This window comes from Diadema setosum, chromosome 22 (assembly GCF_964275005.1).
Source record: "Diadema setosum chromosome 22, eeDiaSeto1, whole genome shotgun sequence".
Classification (NCBI taxonomy): Eukaryota; Metazoa; Echinodermata; class Echinoidea; order Diadematoida; family Diadematidae; genus Diadema; species Diadema setosum.
Genome location: NC_092706.1, coordinates 10,472,627 through 10,485,637, shown reverse-complemented (window position 1 = coordinate 10,485,637; position 13,011 = coordinate 10,472,627). Strand labels below are relative to the sequence as shown.

The following is a 13,011-nucleotide window of genomic DNA, read 5'->3' as shown; positions in this document are numbered from 1 at the left end:
ACGCATACACGTGTATAATGTACATGTATGTTGTCTACTTTGGAGCTGAGAGCTGGAGCGGTGTGCCCGATACTTGCCCTTCAGCAAGACGCTTTATCCACATTGAATATTACCGTTATTCATTTCCAAAATTAAGAGCAAACATCTGACATTTATTCTAGCATCTTATGGAGCCGATTGTTACCGCTGTTCATTTCCAAAACTGAAGGCAAACATCGGGCTTTTTTGTTGTTGTTATTGGCACGGCGTGCGTTTTTGGTGACCCCGGTCGCATATTAACCATTCGCGAAATCGTGATACGATTCGCGAAAAGACTCCGCTAAGTATATAAAGCATATACATCGCAGCGGCTACACTCGGCAGAGGCGATACGTCGTCCTTTCACCAGGTCTGGGTAACGGAAACCAAAATCTCGCGTGAGTTCTTGCGTTACTATCGTTAATGTCAACGAAACATCGTTAATTTGCACTTGGGATCGTTACTCATCGTTACTACAAACGTTAGTTTTCCCGATCGTTAGTTTGCGTTAATAACGATTCAGGTGAAACCGCTTGCGTAAATGAAACGTTAATGTTTTTAACGCAAAGTTTCTTTTGGTATATACTGTATGTAAACAAAAACTGGCGTCTCAAGATTTTGACAATGATTTATTACACAATAAAATCTTATTCGACTTAGGCAAGGTGAATTCAATGGTTTTTACGTGAAAGTGTTCTTGGAATTTCATCGACTTAGGCGAGTATTCGACTTAAAAAATTCGACTTGTGAGTGAATTAATACACGTAAGTCAATGGGGAAAAATCGGGACTTTTTAAAATCTTCGACTTACGCGATTATTCGACATATGCGACGTCGACTTAGGCGAGTTTAACTGTACGAGGTCTTGTCGCCCCAGCGACGATATGCATCAAATGTGATATCTTGAACATTTTTTAAAATCACTGCTCCCAATGGTAAACAGTGCTTTCAATGCATATAGTGTAGACGAGATCTTTTGAGTGCTTTTGGAGTTCACAAATCTTGGCTCCTCACAAAATTCACAAAAATTTCATGCTGCAAAAAGGCTGTTTCCTCCAATTTGTGAAAATTTCATGTCACAAATATTTATGGATTTACAGTAAATAGTTACATCAATGAAAGGCATTTCATCATCTTATTTTTATTTTTATTGTATTTTTTTTTTCCCGACCTGCGTATCTCAATATAACTACATGTATATTTTTACAAATGACTTAAATAATCTATATCAAATACAAAAGCTATAAAAAACCCTTGAATAATATATTATTTACTCATTATCTATCTAGCGATCCACGTCCCACAAGCTTTGCTTTTTTGTGGATTACTATTTTCCGTAATCGAATCTATTTTCTGCACGCCCACGAAGTATATATGCATTGTTCCTCCTAATTATTGTATATATATATAAATATATGTTGTTATATAATTCATCATGGATACTACATGAATCTTTTGCAAATGTTTGAACAATATTATTTTATGACATGTATACTTCGTACTATGTTTTGATTTTCGTTGATTGGAAATAAACTATGATTGAATTGAATTGAAAATTGAATTGAATCAACAGTTGCAAAAAAAACAACTTGATGCAAGAATCGATAATTAGATTAAAATTGATCCTTTTTGAAAGAAAGAAGCATTCTTGATATACCAATGTTTATGACACAGTGAAATCTTCAAATTGTTTCCAGGCTTACATATTTTGATACAACATAGATTAGTCTTGGTAGAGATTTGCGTGGTATTGTAGTCTCATATCATAACAAGATATGAATTTTGTCATTTAAAACCAAAATATCAATTCCAGCGTGGTGGAAATGTACGAGCTGCTTGACAACGATGACAAGTCTCCGCCCCCTAGCGTCCCCCAACGGCAGCTGGCCAATCACATCGCGGCCGATAAGGTGCCCGGTGTCAGACTCCTGAAACACCTCAAGGACCACGACCACACCAAGCAGGTACAAAATTGTACACCCATGACGGACAGAGCTGATGAATCTTTGGGCGATGTCACGAGTTACAGGGTTGGGTTCGGGTTGGGTTCAAATACAAATTGTACATTATGTTATTCATTCAGATCATGTCAATCGCAAGAATATGAAGAGTTTGTTTGCAAAAACCGATAAGTCCATTTTTGAAGATTTTGAAGTACGGTCTCTGTCATAAAGTACAAAATAATACCTTTTAAATGATACATTGGTCACTACTATAAAGGTATATTTTTTAAGTTATGGTCAAAAGAAGCAAAAATTTTCTTATTATTCTCTTTGTTTTTCTTGACCTTTAATCGCAAATATCTCCATTTGACAAATATGGACTTATCGGTTTTTGCAAACAAACTCTTCATATATTTATATGGAATACGATAGCTATACAGAGATCTGATGAAGACTTATGTTGAGATGCCCTGATCTAATATAACAGTGTGAATGAAATGGATGCAAAAATTACCCTGTGTGTACAAACACACTTAATTACACACACACACACACATGCACACACACGCACACACACACACACACCCACACACACACAATAATATGCACGCACACAGTGATAATTGCTTGTCTTTGCACACAAACTTTTTTTCAGAATTGAGAATGATACTTCAAGTTTTTGTCAAATTTTATGAGCCAGAAGGGCATAAATGTAGGAGAGATAATTGTATTTGCAAACAAACACACTTCGTATCTTTGCATTTTGCAAAGTTTATGTCAGTTTCATGAATTTAGTAGTGATTGGGATTGACAAGTCATGTACATTCATGTATGCACACATGTTAAATAATGTAATTCCTGATTGTCATCAAATAGAATTGTAGGACCTATGCCCTTATGGTTATCCTGTTTAAAGATAATGATTTACAAACAAAAGCAAAGGGTACCAGTGAATTTGATCATCCTTCATGTAATTTTGTATTTCTCTTTAGATGTTTGTTGTGTTGTCTTCAAATGATGGCAATTACATGTACATCATCACATTTGAATGTGACTTTACAAAGTTTGGCTTATTAACTAGATATTCTAGAAACAAAATCCTACCTCGTGGAAATAGTCTGATCAATGATTTTTCTTTGTTATATTCATATGCATGCATGTTTCAATATTATGATTAGAAATTGTGAGGAATTCAGCACCTGCTGCCTGTCACAATTGTAGTAAAACATGAATAATAGTGATAATAATTTATTGTTGGTTTTATGCTTCAGATCACAGCTCTGTGCAGCTGCCCTTGCCTTGGTTTATTTGCAACAACAAGCAATGACGGCTCATTGAAGGTAATTGTTCACTGAAGACGAAGATTAATAATGAAGTTCTACTACTGATAGTGACTTTGATAATGAGACTACCTACTAGTACAATGTACTACTACTAGTTACGAGTGTGACAAAACTATTGTGCATACATATACAGTATGTAATACGCCATAAATCAAATTCAGCCGAGGAATAAAACTCAAAGACTAAATAGATTATAATGGGTTTGATGTGCATGAACTGGTTAATTATCAGATACAAAACAGGGATCTGACCTGAAATCAATTGTATTAGGTAATGGGATGACAAGCCATCTACATACTAACAGTAGAATGCAGGTTTTATATAAGAAGTATATGTATCAAGATTATAATGTGCACACACAGACTCACATAAGCACTTCGGGTAGACCCTGGCTAGAGTGAAGTTCGATCAAACACACAAGTAGTCTAATTTTAGCCATAAATGCATGTCATTTGTGTTGATGTCTCTCATTGTTCAAGATCTGGGACCGAACGAACACCATGGTGCGTGAGCTGTGGTTTGACGAGACCTTGCGAAGCGTCTGCTTCGCCAACGACAGGGGCGACCTCCTCGTGGGCTTCCAGAATCATATTTCGTAAGGAAACAACAACAAAGACAACGAAAATTGTCTTTTTTTGCTGATATTATTCTTTTCTTCTCGCTGTTGATAATGTTGTCATCACTATTATTACATTCTTACCGGTTCTGTAATCATTATTGTTATTGATGTTACCATACTTGATACAGTTTTTCTGTCTCTGTCATTTGAATTGTATTTGAATCACATTTTGTAATGTGCACAACAAGAACAAGAACAACAAATACAAAAACCGTTCTCTGTCATTGCTATAGTCATATTTTTATTGCTGTTGATGATATTGTCATTATCATTGCATTCTGTAATACCTGTTCTGTAATCATTATTGTTATTACTATTGTCATACTTTCCCAACTATCATTATACCCATCATCTTTGTCATTAAACGCTGTCATAAATTTACTGTATTAATTGTGTTTCTCATATCCAGACATTTCATCGTTTAGGTCATTTGTTTTAACTGAAATTGCATTGCAGTTATCCTTTAAAAAAAAAAAAAAAATTCTTTTTTGCGGTTTTCCTGACACAGCTATGTCAGCATTGCGTCCTACCTCCCCTTGTCCTACATGAAGGACCTTCTGGAGATGGAATTCCAAGACGAGATCGTGGAAGAGCCGTTCCCATTCAACCCTGATCTTCCCCTGTGGTAAGCTTAGAGAGTATGAAATGTTGCACTGGGATCCAGGGGAGTGTTTCATCAATTTAGTCAGTGCTGACAAGTTGTAAGTCTCTGACAATTTTAGCAAAATCCTTGGTTTTGATTGGCTGAGATGCTCTGGTCACTGACTGTTACTGAGGTGATTGTCAGAGACTGACAACTTGTTAGCACTGACTAACTTGATGAAACACCCCCCTGGCCAGTGTAAAATGTTAAATCCTTTGTAGTGCTTTTTCATAGCAGGGATGTGTCAAGCCAAACAGCTGATAATTGACCGGCCATACAGCTGATGGAAGCAGAAAAAAATTCTAAGGAAAGAAATTGAATCCATGGGACCAGTCAACTCTGTAAGCTTGGCAGGTGTAATTTGTGAAAGTGATCTTTCCCATCCATACATTGCGGTTGACTTTTTAACCGTGATTATGTTTAAGGAGTGTTCATCTTGAAAAACGAGAGAGCGAGATAACCCAGTGATCCTAAATCTTCATCTGTTTTGCTCCTTGATTCATCTACCACTTTTGCCATCCATAGGTTTGACCTGCTATCCCTCCCAACCTATCCCACGGACCTGTTGCTACGGCAGCACGTGAAGAGCAAACTGCCGCAGCTGAGGAAGCAGATCCTGGGGATCCCCATTCCCGGCTCGGCCAACAAAGAGGGCAGCAGACATATGTCGGAGGCAGGCACGGAGGTCACTGCAGAGAGCTTGGGTATGGAATATAAAGCAAGATATGCAGATAATTGAATGCCAGCTTTTGTTTAGCTTTGGTATGAGTCCCACATGCTTCTGATGATTTCAAGAGATAACACTCGTTCAGATTATCGCAGGATGTTGACACATGGATGAAACTTTACACAGCACTATAGAAGGAAGATCTTGAAACATTTGAATGCTTGGAAATTACATTTTGTAGCATTGAAATATGAAAGCTTTTGCAGTTATACTCAGCAAGAAGTTGAAAGTCCACAACTAACCACTGGAAGTTAAACCCAGCTGATGAAATGAAAAGGATGATCTACATAGGTCTTTGTGATTGGAATGACAGCATGATGGCCTTGGCAGGCACAAGCAGAAACAAGCAGGACATTACTAATCAATGTTGGAAGCTAAACCAAAATTTTAAATGTGTGTTTTTGCCATTGTAGACATGCCTGAATTTACAATCCCAAGTTCGTCATCTTGCGTGCTTTTCGCCCATTGCAATTAATGTAGATTTCTGTATGGTGAATTGCTAGGAATAATGTTGGCCACATCACAAAAGATGAGTGAAGAAGTACAGGTATATCATTTGACACATCAGAACCAAAATAAGACATCAGACAAAAATGTAATGTGTAGTCTTTCTTTCAGCATCACAAAGACATATCGTCGCTGGGGTGACAAGACCTTGTATCTGCAATTTTGGTGAATATGACTTTTTTTTGGATTAATGGTCAGATAATTAGTTAAGTGATGTCCTGTCCAAATCCTAACTGTCTTACCCCAAACATGAAGCCACCACGGCATGTCAAAGGAAATGCTATCCCATTCGCTACAGTGCTTTGGCCGCTATGTTTTTTTGATCTCCTGAACATTTGACATTTTGTAGATACGAGGTCTTGTTGCCCCAGCGACGATATGTTTTTATAATCATCTCTAGTGTGCATATTGTTGCCGTGGTAAACTTTAGTGTACTTTTAGTGCCGATTGACACAGAAAACTTCACAGTACTGTACCCATTGTCAAAAGTCTGTGGCACAGGAAAGGTTTAAGCAGTATGATCTTCCTTCACTTATACTCTCTTGTTTTTCGTTCTCTTATGTCAGACAAGTAGCGGTGATGTTTTGTGTCTTGGAATCGTCAAAAGCATGGTCATCAGCATCTATGATTGTTTGTTTGTTTTTTTCTTTTAAACTCCAGTTGGTAGGCACATTTCAAAGCTGGCATCAACCCAACAAATCAGAGCTCCGGCTAAGAATGGGGATGCAGCTAGCAACGTAACAAGCTCACAAGCGCACATCCAGAGAGAGAAGAACCAGCACAAGAAGGAAAAGAAGGAGACAGAGAAACCCGAGATGGAGAAGGAAAAATCGGTGGCGGGGGAGAGTCGGAAGGGTGGAGATGGACAGAACGTGGGAGGGGACGGTGAGGGCGTGGTCGAAAGAAAAGTGGAAGAAGAAGAGAAAGAAGGGGAGGAGATGGTTTCTGATGCTGGACCAAACGAGGAGGAGGAGGAGGAGGAGGAGGAGATGATGGAGAAGGAGAAGATTATCCAGCTCTTGGTAGCTCCCGACGGTGAGTTTCGTGCCTTTCATCTTTATTCTGCTAAACCTGTGTAGGGGCATCACCAGAAATTCTGAATTCAAATAAATTCTTATGTGCAGATGAACCTCTTTATAAAGATGTCAGAGATTGCGAGATACCTGATATAATGAGGTGATTTTACAGGTCCCATTCGTTTTTTTTTATATTCCTTTGTTTTTATCTGTGATATAATGAGATACTGTATATATGAGAGAGACACCAGACTTTGTAAAATTTTGTCTGCTTGATAGGGAAACTTAAAAGCTTTGAAGATGTTTTCTCTCCTAAAGCTTGTGAGAGTTTACTCTCTTGTTGAGTTTACACAAGCCATCTGTTTGTTGTTTTTTTTTTTGTGTGTGCCAAAGGTTACATCCCAAATTCTGTCATCAGGATGCTGGTCCAGCCACCCAAGCCTCCTACCCCACCCCCTCCACCAGAAGAATGGCGACCACGGAGCGTGAGTAGAGATCTTTTTTTTTTTTCCTCTGTGACAATTGTTTTCCAAAGTTTTTATTCAAATCCTCTCTTGCTTTGCCTGTTGACAGGAATATCATACATTGTATTTAAGATGATTCTAGAAATGTGTATTGTATACAATGATATTGCAGTTGTGCAGCTATCATTACATTATTCATACTGGTAACTATGATATGATATTTATTTATGTTAAAAGAGAAATATATAAACATTTTATGAGAAGAAATGTGGTGATACGCATTGTGGCATTGTGTTGAGACAACATTGGAGATGCACCTTGCATATAATCATAATACAATTATGTACGCCATAGCATTGCATATGACAATATCCTGAAATATTTCTCTGTAAAAAAAGAGAGAAATATAAACATTGGATTGGAAAACGGCGGAGATATGCATAATAACATTGTGTCAAGAAAACCATCATTTACATAGGATACACTGCTCTTTTTTCTCTTATTGTCTTTGTGTCATTTACTTTTTTGTTTGTGATAAAACATTCAGAGCATTTCACTACAAGTGCATTCCTCGCTGGTTATTTGGATAGAATTTCCTCACAGATGGTCATTAGTATCTAGAGTTCCAAGATGGACAGACAGCTTGATTCTTTTGGCAAGATACGTGCATAACCTTCAGCATACTTTCAATTTGTGCTCAAACAGGTTCCAACAGGTGATCTACCAGTTGCTGCACAGCGATCTGAGGACACTGAATATGTGAGTCGCTCATGGGGAAAAAATCTTTTTTCGGTCTTTTCCATCTAAGTCTCCTTAAGTCACCATTAAGCTTAGAGTATAAAGATGCCCCTTTCTGGGAAACCTATAAAACCAAAGGGGAAACAAAGCAAGGAAACGTATATACCACCACACCCATAATTAAAGTAATTTTGTCGAGGAGTAGATCATTTTGGAATAGTATCGCTGTCTTAATAATAGCATTGGTAGGGCCAATATATGAAGCTTCTCTAGCTTCTGAGGTGCATCATTGCTTTCATCAGCTTGGGCATGGAAAGTGCTTATTAAACTCAACACTCTCAGTTTAAATTATAATCTTGTTTTTTCCCCAAAGGGTAATGACACGATAGGCACCTTGAAATTAGGCTGAGTATACCCACACAAATGACCTTTTTCGTGTAGGGCGAAGAACAGACTCTTATGATGTATATGATATGACTGTCACTAATGAAATCCAGTGAAATAGCCAGTAAAAATTTTCTGCTACCGTACTACATCTGAAAATATCTGCACCGACTGTATCGACTCTCTCCCCTCTTGTGTGGCACCATGTTGACAGTCTATAGTGTTTGACTGACTACTGCTATTCATCTGGGGCGACCCACGAGGGGTCGGCATCTCCCCTGAATTGATGTCATACAGTGCTCACGTAATGACTGGAACAACTTTATAGGACAAGTTCACCTTCATTAACATAAGGATTGAGAGAATGTAGCAATATTAGTTGAACACATCATTGAAAGTTTGAGGAAAATCGGACAATCCGTTCAAAAGTTATGAATTTTTGAAGTTTTTGTGCAGTCCCCGTTGGATGAGAAGACTACTGCAGTGTATGATGTCACATGCGTACAACAATATAAGGAAAATATAAAGAGAATCTCACAAAATTTCATCTTTTGAAAAAAGTACACATTCCCTTGACTCGTTACTGACATATGTTATGGGCAATATTATTCCCACTGCCTTTAGAAAGAGGCAAGTCTAGTGCTCTTTTATTATGCGAAAAAAGTGAAAATATGTTTAATTTTCTTTACATTTTCTTTATACTGTTGTACTCATATGACATCACGAGCCTTAGTAGTCTCCTCATCCAGCGGTTCCAACACAAAAATTTTAAAAATTCATAACTTTTGCATCGATTGTCCAATTTTCCTCAAACTTTCACTGATGTGTTCTTCTAATATTGCTGCATTCTCTCAATCCTTATGTTTATGAAGGTGAACTTGTCCTTTAATGTAGCTTCACCTGGCTTTGCTTGTCTCTGTCAGGAGAGCCACGAACCATTCACTTGGGCCTCATCCGAAGAGAGCACGGCGGCCGCGGAAACACCCGTCACCACGCCCAGCCCTCAGGCGTCGGCCAACCTTGCCGCGGAGAAACGGGTTGCCAAACAACCGGGTGTTGCAGCAGCGGAGAAGGAGGAGGCAGAGGTGAATCACGGCAAGATCAGGAAGCTGAGCCTAAGTGAGTATCTAGTGAGATAACTCTTGTGATTACTGAAGTGATGTATTTCTTTTTTTTCCCTCCCTTCTCCTCGTCTTTTTCCCCACAATTCTTGCAAAATGTCCTTGATCTACGTCACTCTCTATGTGTCATCCCCTTTCTCTCTGTTAATTTATCTATTTGTCTGTTTGTCTATCTATCTACATGTATCTATCTATCTATCTATCTATCTATCTATCTATCTATCTATCTATCTATCTATCTATCAATCCGTCTATTATATCTTTACATCTACCACTAATTTATTCCCTTATGTCTCTATCTATTCATTTGTATACCTTTCTCTACGTATTCATTTATATGTCTCAATCTGTACCTATTTATTTATATGTCTATCTTTATCAGTTGATGTATATATCTATCTATTCATCTGTAAGACTTACTTTATCTATTCATCTTTGTGTCTTATCAGCCTTATAATGAAATGTAAGGAGTATGATATCACGGCTGATTTTGCATCCAGAATTACTTTTTAACAGAATTAACCAACTTAAGCTGAAAAGAATAACAAGAAATTTTGTGAGATGTGATGTCTGAAAAAGGTAAGTATTTTGACTAGGTGATGTTTGTCAATCAAAATCATATATCATAATCAAGATGAGACTTGAAGTTAATGAGTAGTCTGATAGCAATGCTATCAAAACACCTTGTGTGTTTGAATACGATATGACCTTTTATTTTTGATACTTGACGTTTCTCTCATGCACGATTGTATACCAGTGACAGAAATTAAGACTGACCATTTTTATTATTGTTATCTCTTTTTTTTTTGGGTGGGGTAATCCTATGCTACTCAGCATTACTCACATCCTGGAACATCAATGTTTCCTCATTTGACTTCTTGTGGATGATATCATACATCAAGCAATAAAATGAGGAAAAAGCAAATAAAGATATTTATTAACCGCTGCTCCCATTTGTTACATTTCAGAGACGGTTGGAAGGCTTGTCATATCTCACCCGGGGATGAGCGAAGAAAGGGAGAGGACGGTAGGTTTCACAGAAGGATTCTGGATTTATCAAACATTCTTCACAGATGAAGATCAGACATGAGAACAAATACAGAAGTAAACACAAATGCGTTGAATGTTTATACTCAACATTGTGTTTGCATGATTTGCAGTGGACAGCTGGAGCATCTAACAACCAAAAACTCAATGTGCCACCAGCGCTGAAATGTGTGCTTCTCCTGTAATCACCTTTTTCACATGTATTTTCACAAGTGTGTACATACTGCCTACTGTGTATTTCATGTAGCTGAGATAATCAATGTATTCTCTAACCCTTGAAATATAAACTAGATTTTGTTCTGACCTGTTTTGTCTTTTTTTTCCCCCAGATGCTCTCAAAGAAGAAGAGAAGAAAAGGCAGAGGTATCAACACGGAGCAATCAAAGCGGAAAAGATACGGGAAAGTAAGCACTGTCGTCTCGAAAGCTTTTGATACTTCGAATGGTATTGTTCTCGTTGGTGTATAGTCTGAAGGCATTAACTGTGTCATCCACTTAGGAATCCACATATATATTTAATAATCTTGTTTGTATTTTTCTAAGATTATAATGTCTGTTTTATGTTAAGTGCTGTCTGGGGCAAATTATTTGTATAGGGCCCCATTTTTCTCTCTCTTCTTTCTTTCGATAAAACAACAACAACAACTTAGGAATCCTACATGATAATCTGACATTTGTTTGGTATTTTTGTGAAAATTATCAAAACTTTTGTAATCTTTGATAAAATTTAGACTAAATATTCACTTTTGTGAGCACTTCAACATGAAATTCTACTTTTTCTTATCAGTCTGAATTTTATCTGGTCCTGAATTCCCTTATAAAAGGATGGTATAGTTCTGGTTTAGATGGGGGAATTCAGACTAAGTTTTTGTGAAATAATTAGAAACCATTTATGAAATATTAAAGAGCTTGCAATTCTGAGAAGAATTCAAAGTTTATTCGTTGAAACTTGGTTTTGAAATTGGCTGAAATATCCAAAAACAAAGTATCAAACCAGAGTCGTCCTGATAAAAGGAGAGTTCTAACTTTTTCAATTCAACTTTATTCAATTCAACTTTATTTCCACATAATCATTAAAAGGATACAAAGGATACATAAAATGTGATATAATAAACATCAATTGGAATATACAAACTAAAAGAACAATACACATAAGATACCATATTCACCAAAAGGTGTTTCAACAAACACAAAGTGAATTACAAAGAAAGGAAATAACAACATAATGGATGATTTGTGGAGGGATCAAAACAGGATTACTTTCGTTTCTGGAGATCTCAGCCATTTCAAAACCTATTTTCATCACGTAAACTTTGAATTCCTCATAGAATTGCGTGCTCTTTCATACATGTATTTCATGAGAGGTTTCTCAGTTTCCCTCAGAAAAAGTAGAAAACCTGAATCCCTCTCCTAACCAAAACTACACCACCACTCTTTTAAGTTCTTGTCTGCCAGACATATTGTTCTGCTCTTCCAGTGAGATGAAGGGAGGCATCTTAATATAAACATGTACAGTGTAGTTGAAGATCCTCCTAGAAACATTAAAAGAAAAGTAATGATGATAGCACGATGATTAAAATCTTTCCCAAACTGGTTTTTGGCTCTTCATGAGTATCACTTAACAATGCCCCCAGTGCTTAATGTTATGCTCAATGTTTCTCAGGTCGATGTCCTGGATGACATCCAGGGGGAGAAGGAGGGGAGCGGGGACGATGATGCAGCGGAGGATGAAGAGGAGGAAAAAGGGCCGCTGGACCGCCTTCTCAACCGCATCACCAGCATGTACTGGTATCCCAAGGGGCTGAAGATGGACGTGCTGACCACGGTCAAGACATTGTGTAAGTCCACTCCTGGGCCCTGTTTCATAAAGCTGTTCGTAAAGTTACGCATGACTCTACAAACGACTGGAATATGGACTGCCAATATGTGTGCCCATTTTTCTTTTTCCGTACGTTTTAACAAAGTACAATGGTGTATGACTGCATGTCAATATTTCATCTACATGTACATTGGGGCAGAAATACACTTTCAAATGTTAGTTAAGATGTAAGAATAATCATTATCGGCAAATTTCAACTTTAGCTATTGAAATTAACATTGACTAGGAAACCCACTTGGCTTGCCATAATATGTAAGTCGTTCGTATTAAAGTTGTGCGTAACTTTACGAGCGACTTAATGAAACAAGGCTGTGATGCTTTTAAAGGGAAGGGGTAGGGTGGGAAGTTAATGATAGTGAGAGGGGATGATAAAAATGACAAGTTGGTGTTTGTTTAAACCTAGAGTAGACTTCAGTGTTGGGACTGCTCTCCAAGAGGGCTCCTGTCCTTATCAATACCCCAGCAAGGAACACACTTTAAATGACAAGTTCACCTTCATATACATAAGGATTGAGAGAATGCAGCAATTTCAATAGAACACTTTGGTAAAAATTTGAGGAAAA

The 13,011-nt window shown here is 37.5% G+C and overlaps 1 protein-coding gene across 1 annotated transcript in view; it reads left to right on the top strand.

Moving 5' to 3' along the window:
• The window catches only part of LOC140245124 (uncharacterized), a 47,783-nt gene that overhangs the window by 19,250 nt on the left and 15,522 nt on the right, over positions 1-13,011 (top strand). Inside the window, exons 16-27 of the mRNA XM_072324724.1 lie at positions 1,832-1,982; positions 3,233-3,301; positions 3,784-3,899; positions 4,432-4,548; positions 5,092-5,270; positions 6,461-6,835; positions 7,210-7,301; positions 7,986-8,039; positions 9,326-9,521; positions 10,492-10,550; positions 10,900-10,974; positions 12,233-12,407. Coding sequence (XP_072180825.1) covers positions 1,832-1,982; positions 3,233-3,301; positions 3,784-3,899; positions 4,432-4,548; positions 5,092-5,270; positions 6,461-6,835; positions 7,210-7,301; positions 7,986-8,039; positions 9,326-9,521; positions 10,492-10,550; positions 10,900-10,974; positions 12,233-12,407 — 1,658 coding nt within the window. The remainder of the gene's footprint in view (positions 1-1,831; positions 1,983-3,232; positions 3,302-3,783; positions 3,900-4,431; positions 4,549-5,091; positions 5,271-6,460; positions 6,836-7,209; positions 7,302-7,985; positions 8,040-9,325; positions 9,522-10,491; positions 10,551-10,899; positions 10,975-12,232; positions 12,408-13,011) is intronic.